Source organism: Podarcis filfolensis (genome assembly GCF_964270895.1).
Source record: "Podarcis filfolensis genome assembly, chromosome: 1".
NCBI classification, from domain to species: Eukaryota; Metazoa; Chordata; class Lepidosauria; order Squamata; family Lacertidae; genus Podarcis; species Podarcis filfolensis.
The window spans coordinates 93,258,394-93,279,904 of record NC_139604.1 but is presented as its reverse complement, the minus strand read 5'-3'; the positions used below and the strand labels follow the sequence as shown (position 1 = coordinate 93,279,904).

General features: G+C 42.7%; 1 protein-coding gene and 1 long non-coding RNA gene across 3 annotated transcripts in view; one reads left to right on the top strand and one right to left on the bottom strand.

Annotated features, from left to right (window-relative positions):
- Positions 1 to 11,042, bottom strand: part of LTK (leukocyte receptor tyrosine kinase) — a 105,867-nt gene extending 94,825 nt beyond the window's left edge. For both annotated transcript variants that reach the window (XM_083610453.1, XM_083610454.1), the window contains exon 1: positions 10,871 to 11,042. In XM_083610453.1, the coding sequence (XP_083466579.1) occupies positions 10,871 to 10,931 (61 nt within the window). In that variant the 5' untranslated portion in view covers positions 10,932 to 11,042. The remainder of the gene's footprint in view (positions 1 to 10,870) is intronic.
- Positions 1 to 21,511, top strand: part of LOC310766305 — an 818,379-nt gene that overhangs the window by 315,335 nt on the left and 481,533 nt on the right. The window lies entirely within an intron of this gene.

Sequence of the window (21,511 nt, the reverse complement as noted above, 5' to 3'; positions counted from 1 at the left end):
ATGCTGGGACAGAGGCATGGGTGCAGGATGCCTTGGACTCCAATGCCGCACTGCCCCTCTTGAGAGGTCATGCTGGAACAGGCCCCTCTTGAGATGTAACGCTCTGTAGTCCCAGGTGTAAATATGTGTACAATAAACCATATTTCTTTAAGACACTAGTCTTTAAGAAAAGCTGTGCCTTTATTTCCCAGTGGAAACACAACCCTGGTTGAGTGCCTGGAACCCCCTGGAATCTTGGGCAGCTGCTTGGCGGAGATTGGGGTGGCCATGTGACAATATCTACTGTCCAAGACTCCCAAGGAACACTTTATAGCTGTGTCTACCAGCGGGTGGCCTAGGACTTGCCATTCAGAAGTCAAATCCCCATGACGGGGTGAGCTCCCATTGCTCAGTCCCTGCTCCTGCCAACCTAGCAGTTCGAAAGCACGTCAGAGTGCAAGTAGATAAATATGTACCGCTCTGGCGGGAAGGTAAATGGCATTTCTGTGCGCTGCTCTGGTTCGCCAGAAGCGGCTTAGTCATGCTGGCCACATGACCCGGAAGCTGTACGCCGGCTCCCTTGGCCAATAAAGCGAGATGAGCGCCGCAACCCCAGAGTCAGCCATGACTGGACCGAATGGTCAGGGGTCCCTTTACCCTTTACCAGCTCAGAAAAATAATTTAACGCAGCATTGAAAGGCAGCTAAAAAGCTGGAATGTGCAGATGATTTTAACTTATCCCTTTCTTGCTGACTAGCATCCCATGCTAGAATAGTGCTCTGCCTTGAAGTCATTTCCAGACTAAAATGCTTTTGTTTCTTTATTAAAGGGAGACCCTGCATAAACCTAGAAAATCATTAAGAATCTGGTGTTCTTTTGTTCCAGGCAGCTGAACAAGGCCAAATAAAGAAGGGCACTTTTTGTTTAATTTTATCATCACCTCTTTTGACACTTGGCACAAGAATATAGCAGTGAAGAGGGAAGGCATCAGACATGCGGAATTAGACTGCAGCATGGCTGTGAAAACATGTGGGAGCTATTTGGTCATGTGTAGTGGTATTTCGGTATTCCAGATAATCGACACATTCCACAGATACATGAGGGAAAGAAGGGCAAGATACAGGTGTTCCTCTAGCAGTGCCACAGCACCAAATCATTAGCCTTTATTCCCAACACACACAGCCTTGGAGGAGGTTCAGTGGCATTGTTTTCTTGATCTGTGGATGCTCACTACTGGCCTTCGCCAAGGCCAATGTATGTAAACACTTTTTGAGAGTACTGAGAGAGAATGCTCTCTGTTTGAAAATTAGGCAGGCAAAATTATCTGAATCAAACGAAATGTGCTGGATGTTTGTAAAAGTTGAATGGATTGCTGTATAGCAAAGTGGCGCTGATAGGTGACTGATAACACTGAAAGGGATTTGCTGTTTTCAGCAAATAATGCAGCACTAGAGGTAATTCTGTTACTTCCCAAGATGTGTCACTGTGCACTGTAAACCATGAAATTTTCTGCTCAGTATCCAGTTTTGCCAGAGCTTGCTCTGTAGGCATCTGGGGCAGGGTCTTATTGGTGGTGGTGCTCCAGCGGTGGAACCTTGGGGACACAAATGGCCATAATGTTCTGTTGCTTCTCTAGCCTTTGCTTAAGACTTTTCTGAGCCTTGAGTCTGCTTTTGTAATTGTATCATTTCAAGTTTTACTGTTTTGCTGTTGATGCTTTGATTATTATTTTTTAATGATCATGTTTTATTTATTGTTCTGGAAACTACTGTGAGGACACCTGCTGATGAAAAGTGGTATATAAACACCCAAAGCAAATGAGTCAAGAGAGATGAGTTTCATGGCAAACATGCATAAATGTTTCAGTTAGATTGCTTGCATGTTTTCTGGAGTGCATTCCATTAATGCAATATTAAAATGTAAACACAACATTAACAGGTCACAAGCATGCCTTTTCACATGCTTAAAGGGGTATTCTCAAAAAGGAATCGCTATGCTCAAAATCAAGTTGCAAATACAAACAAGCAGGGTAGATATAAGACTGGCTCATTGCCATATGTGCCACATGGGAAATTCGAATTTGCAGGTAGTGCTGAATGCTGCAGCCCAGCTTTTGGCTGGAGCAGCTCCACATCCGCATATTACGCCGCTGCTGAAAGCTCTGCATTGGCTGCCAGTTCAAGATACTATTGTATAAAGCCCTAAAATGGCCTTAGGACCAGGTTACTTTGCTCCTTAAGCAGCAGCCGTATCAGTACACTTCCCTGGAGAAGCCTAAAGTTATATTTGTTTAGTTTCTACATGAACAAAGGTTTTTAGCGTAGTAGCACTAGTGTTTTGGAACACTGCTGCTATTGAAATGAAACAGGGCAGCAACTGAATTTTTGTTTTCTTTCACCAAACATTTTTAGAGAATTAATTTGATTCAGTGTTTGGTAAACATTTGTTCTGCATTTTATGATTTTATCACATTTTAATGATTTCATTTTATTCCGCCAAACATATATTTCTTTTTAGCTGAAGTTTTATAAATACTCTTACAAAGGTATAGCTCTTGTCTTTGGAACTCTTCTTGAATCAATAGGTGTCTAACGTTATGGAAAAGTCAGAAAAGTTGTTCCTCATCTTCCTTCTGTGGCTAGTCTTTGGGTTTGGGGAGTTTGCATTGTTTTAATTTTGGCTTTTGGTGTCACAATCTAGAACATTCTGCACATGTGTGTTTCATGCTGATTTATATTCCATAGTTAGATGATGTTCAAAACGCATGATCTTGCAAATAATAATAACAAATTTGGTGTAAGGTCTGAAGAAATGCCGATGATATCAGCAGGTTCCAGTCCCTCTCTCTTTTTTCAGCCAAAGAAATATGTTAAATCGGTTTATACTAACAAGAATCACCTGTATTAAGTGTGCAATCCTATCTCTGATTTATAACTTGAGCAGGGCTGAAATCATGGCTAGCTCCCCTTATGCTATTGGGACTCTAGTTATGGCAGTGTAGGTAGGGAATCTATCCTGTTGTTGTGATGACATCATTGAGCTGGCAGTACCTGCCACTCACTGGGTGCTAGGCACACAACAATGGTGTGCCTTTGTGTGTCCCAGATCCTTCTTCCCTAAAGAGAAGATGCTGCCATTTTTCTCCATTCAATATAGATATTGTGTTGTTAACAGACCTTTTATCAAGGATTGTTCACATAAGAGGAGGTGGTCTCTCATGACATCCTCCCAAATCACACTGCCTCTCTCCCCTTGTTGCCAGCATTTGTTGGCCTCCTTTGCTTACGGCTTCTGATGCATACAACTACTGCTGATCAGAAGAATCACGCTTGGAAAAGCAGCCTTGGCACAAGCCTTGTCAATGACCTCTCTGATGGATAAAGGAGCAGAAGGCAAAAGGTGGGGAGAACTATTAAGCCAATCCTTTTCACTATCAGATTCATCACTAAAGCCACTGCCATTGCAGAACAAGGGATGGAATCAAGCAAGCTTCTCTGGGCATAGCAGGTGCATTGCATGGTGGTAGTGATTGAGACTGTGCAAAAGCTTGGAAGTCTGGCTTGTTTTTTCTAAAGGGACTAAATGCTCCTGAAAACTCGACGCATCAGAACGACTGCAACAGAACCTATTAGCAAGGTATTCCCACTAGTGTTCCCTCTCTGCTCAGTGTGCTCTACCTGCACAGGTCATATGGAAAATTGCTACCATATTGCAAAAGTGCCACTTGTACTTTTATATCAGAGGTACTTAACAAAGACTGGATAAGTTCTCTGGGACTCTGCTATCCAACTAGCCCATTAAACACACAAACACACTGATCACCCAGCTTTCAATAAGGCTCTCACGCACTTGGCTGTTCCTCACAGGTTTGGTCACACTTGTCACCAAGACCTCTTCATTCCTCTGAACCAAGTTTATGTCATGTTAACCAATAGGAAATTCTGTGCTATAATCTACAGTGAACTTTATAAATGCAAACACTACTGGAAGGGGATAAGCACAGTTGAACATTATTGCCATTTCAACTCCATAGGAGAAAACAAGATCTGACTGAAGAGATGGGTGGAAACAAAAAAGTTCTTGCTATGCATATGGTCCAATCAAATAAATACACTGTATGGCAATGTGGATAATTTGGATTCTTTTTTCTGTTTAAGTTAAAAGCATTTCACAGATGGATCTTGCCATAAAGACACCCAAGGGTCTTGAAATGTGACCGATAAAAAGGTTGCATACATAGATTTCCCGAAGCCTTTCTCACAAACAAGTATAGCCTCAAGGTAGCGGAGGTTTTCTTTTTCTTTTTCTATTTTTTTATTTTAACAAAGTAATAATCATAAAGAAATAAGAATAAAAATGTGTACCCCACCACTGAGACCATTCCATTGTAACTATCCAACCTCCCAAAATTTCAACACCTCTTGCAATGGTTTGACCCCTTTCCGTTTTAACAGTACAAATTCTACAAACACCTTCCATATCTCCTCAAAATCATTTCTCCTGCGTATTCCCTATCTTACCTTAATGGCACATGTTAATTTATCATTAATAGATATATCCCACACCTCTTTATACCATTCTTCCATTTTATATTCTGCTTGCCCTTTCCACTTCCTAGCTATCATAATTCATGCAGCTGTCAATAAATTTGTGAGCAAGTCCTTCATAGCCTGCAAACCTTCCACCCCATCGTAAATTGATAATAATGCTACCTCTGGACTTTCGGTCAGCTTTAACCTAGTGATTTCTGTTATCTCCTTAAACATCCTTTGCCAGAAAAATTGTACATATTTACACCCCCACCACATGCGAACATAATTCCTGGTTTCCTGGCATCCTCTCCAACATAACACCAGATATTCCTTGTTTATTTGATTCAATCTGACTGGTGTTAAATACCATCTCCAAACTAATTTAGAGGTTTGTGATGAGAGTTTTCCTTCTCCTAGATGGGCTACCTTCCCAGGTGGATTACCACTGGACCCCACTATTGGTCTTGTCCACTCAAACCATGGGAACCTGTCTTCACATGCAGGGAATAGACAAGCCCCTAACTTACTGAGGATTTAAGACCCACCAGCTACCCTCACCTGGTTTAACCAACCAGTCAAAGCAGTTATCCAGGGTTTGGCCCCTGTCACATTGCTAACAGCTTCTCGGAGCCGCAGGTGAGAACCGAGTGCAGGGTGGGCACCGATTGGTGGAGAAACTACCCAGAAGGATACAACATGTCCCCCACGATTCTAATGTCCAGTACCAAGATGAAGGTCTACCAGCCAGGCTTGCATGTTGGGCATGTTGCTTTCTGGAAGTGAGTTGTGGGCAACTTACAACCACCAGGTGTGACACCACAACACCTTCCGCATCAGGTCTCTCCCATATCGGTCTCTACAGCCACAGCAGGTGTTGTAACCTTCCAACGATTTGATTCACCCCCAAAGTCAAAGTCCTCCATTGTCTCTTGAGACAGACGGATGCCAACCCAATATAGATTTCCATCAGATCAGAATCAGTCCTCTTCGTTTTACTCCACTCATTCCCTTTTCCTAGATATTTGGCGTCTCATTCATACAATGCATTGCCATCTGCATACAGACACCCTAGAACACAAGCTCATGTGGACAAATGGCATGCAAGAACAAGCATTCACAGATACAGCTGACACCCACCATGATAATGGGCCTCTGCGACCATTTGGTTCACATTACTTCATCTATCTATGCAAATATGGGTTGTCTGACCCATTAAGATTGAAATTCCTCATATATAGGCAGAATCTATCCTATCTTCTATGAATCATGCCTCATCCCCACCTCGAGTTTTTGGTCCTTTAAATGTCCAATAATGAAATAGTTATGCAAGTTTTCATCATTACTTTTCTGACAACTTAAAAGAAAAGATCCAATGCTGGGTAATAAAACAAAAGTTCTCATTTTGGGGAAAACGTTTGGTTTCATCAGTGGTTACCACACTGGTTCCAGTAAGATATATAAAATAGCTACACTTATATCTAGGGTTTTGAACATTTTTCATGTTCATGCACACAAATAAGTCTCTGTGCCAAGGTAACCCAAAATCAGATGCATTGAAAGCTAATTTCTGCAACCTGAATAAGGTATGTACCGTAACTGTACACATATTTGCATATTTTCCATAATCTGCCTGTCAGATCTGGGCAAGGAATTATGCAGGATGTTGAAGACCAACTCTAGAAATTCTACCTCATCGTCCCAACACAGACTTGAAAAAATTCACCAGGAATTGGAACCTAGATTCTGATGTTTAGTGTTCACATGCACTTTAAACGTATTTTCTGCATTCTCACCTAAGCTTTGCTGACAGATTCTTCTCCATAGAGGACAAGCCTTGTGGGCCAACTGTGTGTGTCTCCCACATACACACACCACAAAAAACAACAACACCACAGCAGCTTCTGGTAACTGTACACGCATATAGAAATGCCCAGACTTTTGCAAACCACATAACACTCCCATATATTCAGCAATCATCAGGAAGGAATCACTTATGTTAGAGCAGCCATTAATATTTTGCTTCCTAGTATTTTGCATTCCTTTTGAGTCCCATAGCTTTTACTGCGCATAGTAAGAAAGTCTGAAAGCAAGAGGCGGAACAGGGTGGCTCTTGTTGCAAACATAGTCTGCCAAGAGAATGCTTGAACTGTAACAATCCATCCTCTCGTGTTCAATTACTAAGCTGATGTCAATTACAAACGGGTTTCTGTGGGTTCTCCTAATATGAACATTATCACCGTGCAGAGGATCAGAAACAGTTCACTCCTCCTACAAAGAGGACACAATGACCCGGCAGCAAATCATCATTGGAATTTATGTTACTAGGGTTTGTTTTGCTGATTTCAAAGGACAGAACGCTGCCAGTGAAAAACAGTGAGGTTTCATTTATCAACAGCAACACTGCTTTAATTTTGCCCTTCCCCTTTCTAGTATTTTGCAGCCTAGTACTTTCTGCTTTAGAAATGGTACACATAGTTTTCTCATAGAAGTTGTAGCATGTGATTCGTGGATTGTTATTCCTAGCTTCCCCCCTCCCTCCACACTGTGTTCCCTTCAAGTTTATTCCCGTTTCAGTTTGTGCTTTTGATGGGAAGAGTTTAATTTACCTCACAAATGGACCTAAATCCCACCACTCACTCAGTACAGGTCTGTAGCAACAAGGACAAAGCAGCCACTAAATTCAGTGTGATTTCGGCGTCACTAAGACAGTTAAATCATCAATCATGCCTTATATGAGGAACCAGGAGTTCAGGATTTGCCTCACAGTTCCACAAAAAGGCAGAGAACCCAAATTTGCCATGCTGAGCTTCCACCAAATTCTGCAACCTACCATAAGTAAATTCTGCAAACCACATACACTGCTCCAACAGGGCCATATTTACTGGGGCAATTCCCATTTTCTGACCCCCAAACCCCTGCAGAATCACTATCCCATTTTGTTATTTTCTGGGCAGGGGGAGTTGTTTGGGGGAATAATTGTCAGCCTGTTGTTTATTGGTACTTTCCAACTCTACAATTCTGTGATTCTATGAAAACCCAAGTTATGTCAATACCTTTATTAGGACCAAACAAAATGTCACACAAGAGTAAGCAAATTTTTGAGTTCTTCAGAATAACCTGCTTCAGAATAACCAAGTTGTAACCAGCAACTTGAGGAAGAGCTGTGGAGAACTCAAAAGCTTACTCACTGTTTTGTAACATTCTGGTTGGTCCTAATAAAGGCATTGCCCAACTGTGGATTTTAGAATGAATACACACACACTAGACCAACACGCTTGCCTTTGCTTTTTTAAGGTGCTACAGAATCCTTTGTTCTTTTTTGCTTTTTAGGTTATTTTTGTGACTCACTAGCGTGTTTCATCTCTCTCTGCAGGGTTTCTGGAAGTTGAATCTCTGAGTAGGTGGGAGGATGCATTTTTCATGATACAAATGCTTGTGCAGGAACACTAAAATGCAGCTCATAGCCAGTTATTTCACACACAAGGCAACTGCTGAGGAAATTGATTACCGTATATACTCAAGTATAAGCCGACCTGAATATAAGCCAAGGCACCTAATTTTACCACAAAAAAACTGGGAAAACTTACTGACTCGAGTATAAGCCGGTTCACCACACCAGAGGCTGGTGGTGGCGGCAGCAGAGGAAGAACAAGCAGCCGGAAAGGGCTGCTTTTGGTCTGCTCGTTCCTCCTCCACCACTGCCGGCAGTGGCAAAGGCGGTGGAGGATGAAGGAGCAGCCTGAAAGGACCCTCACTCAAGTATATGCCAAGGGGGGCTTTTTCAGCATAAAAAATGTGCTGAAAAAGTCAGCTTATACTCAAGTATATACGGTATATTTTTCTTGGAGATTGTTAACTTCAAGAATAATCATCTTCTTGAAATTTAAATACTGCAGAATACACAAATGCATACAGAAGGTGGAAGAGACCCACACCCCTATGTGTATGGGTGGGGGGCATCAGAAGTAATTCATAGCATGAGAATAGGGCTGTTACAAATGAGTTCCTATGTCCATCTTCACAACACTGGAGGGTCGAAACAAAGCAACTTGAAAATATTTATTAATTATGCACATCTTTTAAACTTGTTCATATTTTGCTAATTCTGCTAATGGGGAAGTGAGCCAAACACTAGAGAACTGTTCCCTGACCACTGGGATTCTACCGACTCCCCAATTCTCTTTGACCGTTTCAGAACACATTCCTTGACCCCCTGAGTTCCAAGCCTAGCTTCTACACCATATGGACTAGAAACCTGCTTTTTAAAATTCAAACAATATAATCTGTGGTCCTCAGAAGGTTAAATTCTGCACCAAGTAGTATGTTCCATGCTTTTTATGTGTCTAATCTGGCACTCTTGGTCAGCCAGAAGATAACATTTAATAGTTATGCATACTTCTCTCTGGTTTCCCTGTTTGGACCACCAATAAGTTTAGAGACTAAAAAGCCAACAGGCAGTTTGGGGAAATTGCAGAAATTTAAAATTCAGCGCCCCTCCTGCGTGGTGTTTGGTGGGTTTTCATCGTATGCCAGGCAACCACAAACTGATTAGGAAGCTGCTGTGTCCTGCTTTCATGGGCAAGCAGCTGTGACGGTTTAAAGAATAAAGTAGTATCCTCACAAACCCCTTCAGAACCAGCAACATGCAAAATCTCTTTAAGTTACTACCTCATGACAAACGTTTTTAAATGGAACTCCCTGCTGAAATGAACAGGGGCTCGCTTGAAACGGGGTATGACTCAGAAGAACAAATAGATCTCAGCCAGGACTGTACAGAGAAGTCAGGGACTCCTGGCTGCTAAACTGATAAATAGTTTATTTTTCCTTTGTTTCTGACAGACAGATGTGGCAAACAATGTCAGAACGTCAAATGTGCATAATAACAAACATCTTAAGCAGGAATGGAGAAATAAGGACGCTAAGAATAAATTTGAAGATGGCACTACTTTTGTTCTTGGCTTTGTACCGTTGCTACTTTTTTCCTTCTTATTTGGCACTGAAGCAGCTATTCTTAAGTAGCCAAAGTTATTTATTTACTTGATTTATATCCCACCTTTCCTGCAAGGAGCTCAAGGCTGCCTACATGGTTTCCTGCCTCCACAGTTTACCCTCACGACAACCATGGGTGGTGGGTTAGGCCAAGAGACAGTGACTAACCCAAGGTCCCTCAATGAGCTTCATGGCTGAGTAAGGATTTGAGGAGGTCTATGATCTTCCACTGCGGGAGGCAGTGGAAGACAGGAGTGTCTGGCGTGCTCTGGTCCATGGGGTCATGAAGAGTCGGACACGACTAAACCACAGCATGATCTTCTACAATAGTGCTGAAGCTTCCAAGTATTTTGGCAATCTGTTCTCAGCTAGTTATCCAGTCATGGCATGGGACAATGTACTGTGTGCAATGTTCAATTAAGTCTGCCCTATCAGTGTCCTGCTTAAATTGCATTTTACTGTAGATTTTAAAATGGGCTTTTAAAAAAATGTCACACACAGTTTGGGGAGCCTTTTTGGTCAGAAAGTGGAATAAAAATACAACAGATATCATAAGAAATTGCATTCCCCACCCCACCTCCGGGAAGCCATCCTTCAAGCAGATAGCAATTTTAATTTTATTTCCATTCTTCCAACTCTCCTGCCCTTCCTCTGGAGTTCCCAAGTCACCCTTATTTCATTTTGCTCCCTCGGATCCAGATTACAGCAGACAGTGATAAACAAACCTAAACTACTGAGCCTCTATTCCAAACTCAGCTTGCATAGCACTCCTTAGGAGGCTGTCACACCCCTTCCTTCTAAGATCTCTAATAAACCTGTTTTCTCTCCCCCACCCGGCCAACCCACACTACCTACACAGAAAGTACGCTTTCCTCTCCAGGACACCTTCCCAAAGTCCCCCCCTTTATGCGTCCCTCACCCTGAAAAGCATCCCCAAGCAAAAAACATGGGATTCGCACGAGGCAATCTTTTGCTTCTCTTCTGAAACAGCCTCAGCCAAAGCATGAGGCAAGCATTTTCAGCATCAGCATAAGATGCCATACAGTATTTCTCAAGCACTACGCGCTAGGAAAACCCACTTTCAGTTTTCATAACTCAGCATTACCCCACTGCAAGACAGTCTGCCTTTTTTATTTACAAAATGTATATGATTCAAATGTATTTGGCAATGATCAGCGCTGGATAAAAGAGTCTAATGTGACAGCTGCTTGGTGAGTTTCCTGTATATTTCTTTTTTCCATTTAACTCTCCCCCCACCCCCACCCCCATCAACTTTCAAAAAGATGAAGAAAAAGAAGAGAAGTCTAAGTCACCAAGGCAGACTCTGCGCCAGGAAGGGATGGAAATGCACCAACAACCAAGTGCCTTACCTAGAGTGGTGGTCCAGGGGACTAGCTGAAGGCAGAGAACCAGCTGCAGGAGGAAATCCATGACTTTGCTGGGTCCCCTATGACTCTCTGCCAGCACTGACCCTCTTCCCTGTGTGCCAGTCCTTCTCTCTAAGGCTCTGCAAGAGCTCTGATGTTAATGCTTGGACTCTTGCTGGCTTATAGAAGAATTCCACCTCCTGCTAGGGGAGACTCTCATGGGTCCTAAAGCCCTCATGGTTTCGTCGGCCCCTGTGCATTCACCTCCTTCAGCAAATTCAAGAAGCAGAACAGCATGAATTATTAACACCTCTGTGTGTCCATTTATTTAAACATTAGCATTCAGCTGGAAGAGCTGATTTTGTCAGCTGAGCACCCCCACCCCACCCTGAAACTGCCTAGGCAGAAACGCTCCAGGTTTGTTTGTAAGGGAGATGAAAGCCTGGGCAAACTAAGCTCTTTTTAACCTGGTCCCTGACAGCAGCATCTCTGTTAATTTATTTTTTTATATTAAATTTATATCCCACTCCTTCCTCTCAAAGGAGCCCCAAACATTGGAGTTGGGCTGTAAAAGCCAAACCCTAATTTTTCTTTAGCAGCTTCCATTATAGTAATTGCATACAGATGTAAACATTTTGATTGACAACCTTTGCTTATCACTTCACGTTCCCCACAGGAAAAGCCGTATTCCAAGATAGCCAAGCCATTTTTCTATCTGCCACAATTGCACAAAAGCAGATGGAGACCTCAGGCAACTTCCCATGTTATGCTTTTGTTGGGCATTTTAAAACTTCTACCTCCTCCTTGCATATCTGTGTTACTAATGGAAGAAGACACATACACATACACAAACACTTCCTATAGATGTGTTGGCACTGACACTCGGCCACTGGAACCTCTCTGCTGCAGCACCTAGAGGTGCCTGTTTACTACACTTAATGGTACTCCCTTTAAGAAGACCATGTGTCCCCTGTCACTGCTATTCCGTGCTTTACAGCTGTTGCCACATTCTCGACATGTTAGAGCAAATGAACAGACAACAGTTTGCCAACCCTGCTAAAAAAACAACAACAGAAATATTATGAGTGTGTGCAGTTTGACTTACTTAAATTATAGCACCACCACTGCTGCAGAAATACAGTGGTGCCTCGCAAGACGAAAAGAATCCGTTCTGCGAGTCTCTTCGTCTAGCGGTTTCTTCGTCTTGCGAAGCAAGCCCATTGACAGATTAGCGGATTAGCGCTATTAGCGCTATTAGCGGCTTTTAGCGGCTTATCGGCTTATCGGATAAGCGGCTTAGCGGCTTAGAAAGGGGGGGGGGAGGAAAAAAAACCTGCAGGAACTCGCAAGACATTTTCGTCTTGCGAAGCAAGCCCATAGAAAATTCGTTTTGCGAAGCACCTCCAAAACGGAAAATTCTTTCGTCTAGCGAGTTTTCCGTCTTGCGAGGCATTCGTCTTGCGGGGCACCACTGTAAAAGGATAAAAGTGCCCTGTTAGGGTTTTTAAAAGTAAAAAAAAATATTGTAGAAAAGGATAGTGTATTTTTATGTAAAAGTAATAAAATGGGCAGTGGTGACCATGTACTTGCCTGGTTGGCTGCCCCTTGAATATAATTTATTTTTTTAAAAAAATAGGAGAAAGGATACTGTAGCAACCAATGTCAGCTGAAGTGGTACTTCAGGTACTGATGTGGGACCTCTTTGCTGCTGTCCCCATCATCTCCACTCTTTAGTGTTTTGAGAAGGAGAAGAAGAAGAGGAGGAGGAGTTTGAATTTGATACCCCGCTTTATCACTACCCGAAGGAGTCTCAAAGCGGCTAACATTCTCCTTTCCCTTCCTCCCCCACAACAAACACTCTGTGAGGTGAGTGGGGCTGAGAGACTTCAAAGAAGTGTGACTAGCCCAAGGTCACCCAGCAGCTGCATGTGGAGGAGCAGAGACGTGAACCCGGTTCCCCAGATTATGAGTCTATCACTCTTAATCACTACACCACACTGGCTAGACTTGGAGGGCTAGACTTGAGACTTCAGGTACAGCTCTAGCTATTACTGTTCAGGTAGATACTTCCACAGCTCTAGAACATCAATAAGGAAAAGGTACTTCTGTTCTGTTTCTCCCCCACTCCCTTCATCCAGCCTTGGCTCCTGCCTGTTGCTGTTCAAAATGGCAGCCATGCTTGCTCCAGCAAATAAGGGAAGGATAGATTTGCTCAGTGGTAGAGCAACTGCTTTGCATGCAAAAGAGGCAGCCACTGTCAGTGTGGTAAGTTGGATGGACTCACTATAAGGCAGCTTCCTATGGTTTGATATTTTGATTTTGTTCTGTGAACTGCCCTGAGACCTCTGGGTATAGGGTGGTATATAAATTCAATAAATAATAATAATAATAATAATAATAATAATAATAATAATCCTAAGTGGAATAAGAGTAGTTCAGGCAATCTGGGGAAAAGTATCCACTGAATATTCAGGTTGCAGCCAACCATATGAAAAGAGGGCAGCCATTGTGGAACATTTCCACTATTTTATGACATTTTATGCAAACATTCCTCCAAGCAGTACAGAGCCCTGTATATAGTTGTCCTTTTCAAAAGTTTTAAATCAGAGCCTGAATATCCAGGGATGCTGTTGTAGTGGGTTTCCTGTGTTAAGTAGGGAGCTGGACTAGACATTGGAGTCCTTAAGGTGGCTTTCAACAAATATTTAAAATCATAACAATAAAACCTTTCCATAACTAATGATATTAATACTGCAGGGAGTGCAGACTGGGGAAGGTGAAACCAGCCAACCAACTTTGTGTTTACTCAAGAGACAGGTTGCTAAAACTGAGGAACTACATGTTATTTTTTTTTTGTATATAATTTTTATTAATTTTCCAATAAAAACAAATTTATAACACAATTAAACATTAAGAATTCATCACACATCTTTTTTCGGAACTACATGTTATTTTAAAGGGTCAGACAAAACCCCACTGACCACTTGTTTTGCTTGACAGGAACTGACTCAATGAGTTACAATACCTAGTTCTGGCCAACTGGCCTGGTGGTGCCCAAGTGCAAGGGGTTGCACCTCTGAGCTACTTTGGTGCTTCAGAGAGTAAGGTATTTGGAGTAAGGCATCAAGAAAATGTTTGTTAGGCAAGTGTTCACATAATAAGTTGAAGATTTCTATTGATTCCTATGGGGAGATTTCTAATACATTCCCAACCACGGAATTTTGACCTCAAAATGATGGAGAAACCCAGAAAAGCCCATGAAAATCCCCTGAAACCTTGCAAAAGTCAACCAAGGAGGGAATAATGTTCTCTTATTCATCTGATCTCTCACCCTTCCTCCATCCCATCATGGTTTCTAGTGAAACAGCTGCTGTGGACTAGCAAAACACAAAAAAGTAAGGCTTGTTTAAGTCTGCTTAATTGTTTACAGTACTACATGCAGGTCAGACTGTGAGGCTATCTGAAACTGCAGCATGTATAGGGAGGTCTGGGTACTAATTTCTTGTGTTTGGATAAGTGATTTTTTTTTGTATAATGAGCATTTGGATAATGGGACCTGTGTGTCCTTTGCTTCAGCGCCATCTTCAGTGTTTCTTTAAAGCTCAGGAGAGGAGAGGAGAGGAGAGGATACAGAGGCTGCTTTTATTTACACACTACCAATGGTCAAGCACAGATCCTGTAACATTAGAGTGCATTCCACATTAGTTCCAGCAGTAAATCCAATGTGTTAGCATGTCAAGTTTAGTACCCACAAGTAGCCTCACTTCAGGGTCACAGCTTGTGAAGTAAGTTTATTTGTCAATGGGGATTACTCCCCAAACCTCCTACTAGCTTCATGGTGAGGAAGAAATGCCAAGACATGACCTTGACACAAAATAAATCCATCACCTCCCTGGAAGTATTTTCCAATGAGATTTGAGGAACAAATTGAAAATATTCTCCCTTTCTTTCTCAACATTGCAAATGATTCTGTTGAGCTGCAGTATTTTCATAGGTCTGGGTTATGTAAATTCAAATACTTTTATGTTATGAAGGGAATTCTCACAGTTACTAGTTCAAGTTGTACTGCTCCATATGTAGCTATTTCCACACAGGTCTTGCAGAAATGAAGCTTGAAAATGTGGAGGGGTGTGTGTGTGTGTGTGTGTGTGTGTGTGTGTGTGTGTGTGTCGGGTGGGGGGCTTCCAGTATGAAATTTAGAAAAACCAACTCATTTGCACTGGGTCATCTCACAATATGGGACAGTGTAGAAATAAAACCGTCCAATTTTGGGAGCTTCTTTTGGGCTCATGCTCGCAATGATCAGAAAGGTAAAGGTAAAGGGACCCCTGACCATTAAGTCCAGTCGCAGATGACTCTGGGGTTGTGGCGCTCATCTCGCTTTATTGGCCGAGGGAGCCGGTGTACAGCTTCCGGGTCATGTGGCCAGCATGACTAAACCGCTTCTGGCGAACCAGAGCAGCGCACGGAAACGCCGTTTACCTTCCCACCAGAATGGTACCTATTTATCTACTTGCACTTTGATGTGCTTTCGAACTACTAGGTTGGCAGGAGTAGGTACCGAACAACAGGAGCTCACCCCGTCGCGGGGATTCAAACCGCTGACCTTCTGATTGGCAAGCCCTAGGCTCTGTGGTTTAGACCACAGCGCCACCTACGTCCCCAATGTGTTGGCAAATCAGCAGCCACTGGTGAGATGGTTGACTAGGTGGAACTGCTGGCTGTCAAGGCAATGGACTGGAAAAGCTGCACGTATCCATAAATACTGAGAAATGACAGCAGAGGCAAGGGATTCCTGAATCATCAGCACTCTGTAAGCATGTGGTTGCCAACCAAAAGGGCCTTCCCACCAACCAGGACTGTTAAAGGTAAGAGTATTTTCTAAACAGGCCCGTATTGATGACATTGCTGAAGGTAGCTATTCAGTGCTAAATAGTTAAAAGAAAAAGGCAGTGCAGCTGGAGCATTAGGTGTACTGGTAATTAGCTTGGAAACTGAAACGGAAGTGTGGAATGCCTGCACAAGAGGAGAGAAGAATGAGGGAATGCAACCATAATCACAGTGGCGTAGCGTGGGGGGTGCAGGGGGGGCCAGCCACACCGGGCGCAACATCTGGGGGTTAAGGTTAGGGGGCACAAATCCACGGGTTAGGGGGCGCAAATCCAGGGGTTAGGGGTGCAAATTACTTGCCTTGCCCCGGGTTCTGACAACCCACGCTACGCCACTGCATGATCAGAATTATTAGGAGCAGGCATGCCTTCTTGGCACACGATAACCTACTCCTAACTTCCTGACTTTGACCTAAAAGAACATCTATAAATAAAAGACCGTGGCCCAAAAAGGTTGCCAACATCCCCAGCAAGCCAACATAGAAATAGGCTCATTTTCCCTAGATCTGCAAAACCAGCAAGCACATGTCAGATCCAATATATGCAAACAGTAACAAAACACATCTGAAACTGTCTGAAACTCTCCAACTGAATTACTCTTTAAATCTGTTTCCCATTTAAACGATGTCTAATATCTTCATCTTCCTGTTTGGATTAATCTGTCACTTTAGTAATAATAAAAATAAAAAGCATCTTATTTCTGCTGAGGGATGTGGAAGGCAACAGGCTCGGTTCAAAAACAAAAACACCAATAGCCACAAACACTCATGCTGATCCCAGAATCCCCAAATAAGAACATGTCAGCCAAAAAAATTATCCACTGAGATATTCATTCAACACACTTTCAATTAATTAGAACGGAATGCTGAGTAACTTAATGGAAACTTATTGAACTGTTCCTCATGAAATGACATTGATTTGGGTTTCACAGTGATGTCCTGAATGTCACTAAAGTAGATTCACACAATCATTGTAGCATGGTGTGTTTGGCAGTTCTGCAGCACGTTTCAGTAAACAAAATGCTTTACCCTTCTTATTTCATTCATGTGGTAACTTTAATTTCATTTTCCAGCGTTCCCTTCCATTTTTCCTCATTTCCTTCCCCCAAATCCAGGCCTAGGCCAAGCATCAGTTGCCAGACTGTCTTGCTTTGTTGTGCCTTAACACTGTAGAGAAAGCCCAAGGATAATTTGTTTACTAGAATTCAGGAGCTTTGGGAGCATATGACTGTAGCAAGATATGGGTAAGTTGCCAAGACTATTTCAGCTTAAAAAGTCAAGAGACCCAAACTTGAGAACCCACAGTAATGTAATTTAGCTCAATTTTTCCAATGTGGAAAATGTACCTGAACTGCTCCTTGTGTTGGGTCCCTTCAAATAAATAAATAAATTTACAGCTGAGAGGAGCACAGTGAATATTCTGAACTGAAGGTAATTTGATGAGAGGAAAATAAAATAGGAGATGTCTTTCGTCTGTATTTCGATGTGGCTGCTTCTGTTTAGTTTATGGGACAGATGCAGGGCATGCTGAATGTGGCCATCATATAATTCAATTTGGGTATCCTTGCAACACTTTTGCAAAAATAAAAAGGACAAAATATCTGCCTTGTTTGTTTGCTTATGCAAACAGAGAAGTAATTTAAACAGAAATGCAACCAGTAGCAGTTGGACTGGCTCTGCTACCATGCCCTCACTGCACTGCGCTCCCAGTGCCTCATCTCTCACTTTCAGGAACCGGCTGCAACACTCAGTGAGCAATGCCGCAATGCCTGTACTGCAAAGTGCTACTGAATACAATACATCTCACAAGTCTGTGGGCAAGTCTGTGACCAGGTGGCCTCTGTGCCTGCTCAGTGTGCTGTCTATTGATGGACAACTTCAAAGCTTCTGCTGCTCTCCTTTCTTATAAGTCTTCATGCTTAAACTGGACCTGGACTGCACAGCCCTTCAAACTAGGGGTGGTGATTGTTTTTGCAATAACTGAGTTTGCAAGTGAGCTGAGCCCTGTTCCATTTGCGAGTTCTGCAATCAGGTTTCATGCACAGGTTAGCAATATTTAGCAGTATGAGTAGCTTTGGTCACAGAGAAATAATGAGTCAAAGGGCAAGTTTATTGAACCAGTCCATTATAATTGCACAACCCATTTCAGTTACTGATCTGTTGTACTGTTGAATATTTATTCCCTTGAACCCTGTTGAATTGAGGTGATGGCAGTAGCCATTAGCAGATGAACCTCACCCCAACTCAGAATCAATTCTTTTGACTTTTATGCCTGGCATCCCAGGGATAGCATTCTCACAGGAGTAACCTGGTCAGTGTTTATTTACAAGCCTTTATGTCTGTACTGGCCGAGGCTGATGGGAGTTGTAGTCTGGAGGGCAATAGGTTAGCGAAGGCTGTATTAGAATTGTAGCATTCAAAATGTTCTCATAAGTCATCTACTCCACCCCACTCCTGCCAATCAATTCCTGAGACCTGGCTATCCAGCCTCGGGGTAAAACCTCTAATAAAGGAGACTCCATCATCTTCTTAAGCAATCTATTCCAATGTTGAACAGCTCATACTGTTAGGAAGTTCTTCCCAATGCTCCTAAAACTGAAGCTCTTGCACAGACCTTTAAAACACCCATGGCTAAAGAAGCCAATCACAAGCATCTTTTACCCATTATGATTGTTTCTTGCCATTTCCTTTGGCTGTAGATGTTTCCACAGTACAGAACAAGTGGATTCCAAGCCTCCTTCTTCCACAGTGAACGAGACACTAAATTGCTTGGCAGGTTTCTAAAACTTTGGAGGCTATTCAGCGTAGATTCCACATAGTGCTTTGTCGAATCTGAGTCAGCTACATTGCAAAGTCACATGGTTTCACCATGAATCAATAAGGGAACAAGGCACATTGTTCTAATTCTAATAAACACATTCTAATAAACAAGTTATGCATAGAGGGGAGGTGCCCCATTGAACAGTTTGTCCCCATATTGATTGCTGTTTGCTGATCAGTCCATAACTAAAACATTTCCCAGTGAGCATATATGCTCAGCAATAAAACACTATTCTGCAAAACAAGAACATCTCACTCTTGGAAGCATGGAGAGCATTGGGGAAAACCCAACATTTTGAGTATAGCAACAACAACAACAACAACAACAACAACAACAACAACAACAACAACAACAACAACAACAACAACTACCACCCTCCTCCTGGCAAATTTCTCCCCCACACTTTTAAACATCTATATGAAGCCACTGGGAGAGATCATCAGGGAGTTTGGGCTGGGTGTTCATCAGTATGCGCTGGTACCTAGCTCTACCTCTCTTTTAAATCAGAACCAGTGAAGGAGATGAAGGTCCTGTGTGAGTGTCTGGAGGTGGTTGGAGGATGGATGGCGGCTAACAGATTGAGGTTGAATCCTGACAAGACAGAAGTACTGTTTTGGGGGGACAGGGGGTGGGCGGGTATGGAGGACTCCATGGTCCTGAATGGGGTAACTGTGCCCCTGAAGGACCAGGTGCGCAGTCTGGGAGTCATTTTGGACTCACATGGACTCACATGGTGTCCATGGAGGCACAGGTCAATTCTGTGTCCAGGGCAGCTGTCTACCAGCTCCATCTGGTACGCAGGCTGAGACCCTACCTGCCCGCGGACAGTCTTGCCAGAGTGGTGCATGCTCTGGTTATCTCCCGCTTGGACTACTGCAATGCGCTCTACGTGGGACTACCTTTGAAGGTGACTCAGAAACTGCAATTAATTCAGAATGCGGCAGCTAGACTGGTGACTGGGAGTGGCTGCCGAGACCATATAACACCGGTCCTGAAAGACCTACATTGGCTCCCAGTATGTTTCCGAGCACAATTCAAAGTGTTGGTGTTGACCTTTAGAGCCCTAAATGGCCTCAGTCCTGTATACCTGAAGGAGCGTCTCCACCCCCATCGTTCAGCCTGGACACTGAGGTCCAACGCCGAGGGCTTTCTGGCGGTTCCCTCACTGCGAGAAGTGAGGTTACAGGGAACCAGGCTGAGGGCCTTCTCGGTGGTGGCACCCACCCTGTGGAACGCCCTCCCATCAGATATCAAGTAAATAAACAACTACCTGACTTTTAGAAGACATCTGAAGGCAGCCCTGTTTAGGGATGTTTTTAATGTTTGAAGTTTTATTCTGCTTAATATTTTATTGGGAGCTGCCCAGATGGGCGGGCTATAAATAATAAATTATTATTTTTATTATGAATAATAAAAATTGCTTGACAAAATGCCATCTAGTAATCTCCCAGCAAACAAATCAGGATGCTCAATAAACATCTCACCTGGAAGCCTCCTATATTGCCACTTTGAATATCAACTGAAAAATAGATACAGTTTTTCAGACTCTTAAGCTTAGGGTCATGGGTTTGAGCCCCACCTTGGGCTAAAATAAAAATAAAAATTCATGCATTGCTGGGGGTTGGACTAGATAACCCGTGTGGTCCCTTCCAACTCTACAATTTTATTATTATATTATTCACTGTTTCCAGGTGGATGCTGCAAAAAGATGTTATTGCCCCAAGAATATTTTTTTAAAAAAGACAATGTCAAGATATATCTGTGCTTGGTGTGATTTTGAATATTTGGATCTCATTTATGTCCACAATCCTATTAAATATGCAAATCACAGCATTACTTATTCACACATAAAAAGAGCTGTAAAATCAGTGTCCATAATGTGCTTTCCATAATCCTGACAAACAAATAATTGATTCCGTCCCATTACAGCTCCCCTGTATATTTTGCAGTGGCCCGGTACTCTCTTAGCCACCCCCTAATGTCATAATAATCATTCAGCTCATATACCCTCCCCATGAAGCTTCAACAAAGGTCTCACTCTTACTGAGCAGCAGCAAGCGAATTACCATTCTCTTCCTTCTGATCCTGGTAACTGCCTATGTGCCAGACAACGCAAGCTTTTCATCATGCAGGGAACAAAACAAGCAAATTTGCTTCGGGGGATTTTTGAGGGATAGAACATGTTGTAGAGGCTAATTATCCGGTGTGTTGAAATGGGAGTTACTGGAATTATCAGATGAGGGATTCCCTCTGCACGGACAGGGAAGACTTAGGCAGAAGCAATAACAACAAAGAGAGGAAACATCCCAAAGGTGTGAGAAAATATCCCTAAATATCGCCCTTTGATCTCCGACACAAATATTTGGTGCAACTGCATTTAAAGTACCGTGGGTCCTAATTCCAGGCATATTGAGCATGGCTATATATCCACCCCTGGGTTTGTGCCTACTGTTGAGGGTTGAGGGGAGGCTGCATGCTTGAGCCCCTTTCTAATTCCTGGATCCAGCACAGATTCAATTCCTGGCATAGCTAAACTAGCTTCCTGGTGAGGTAATGGCCCTCTAAGTATGGGCCATGAAGGGAACAAAGGAAGTGGCTCTGTGCCAGATACTGAATGGGTGCCCCTCCCCCTTCAACTCACTTTTAGTTAGAAAGACAGGCCAGAGTTGGGGTTTCTGCCTGCAAACTGTAAGTGAGAAGCTGCAGGCTGGGCAGTTGGGAGAAACAGAGCCTGTGTACACTTGGAAATGTTGGCAGCATTAAAATAAATTCAACAGTAAAAAAGTTTTGATGGATGTAATAATGGAATACTGAATGGTTTAGTTTTTGTAAAATATGCAGGGATTTATGATATGCAAAATGAACCACGGAAAGAGAAGAAGGGAATTCATTGATATTTTAAGGATGCTTAAATGAGTTTTTTAAATTATAAAAA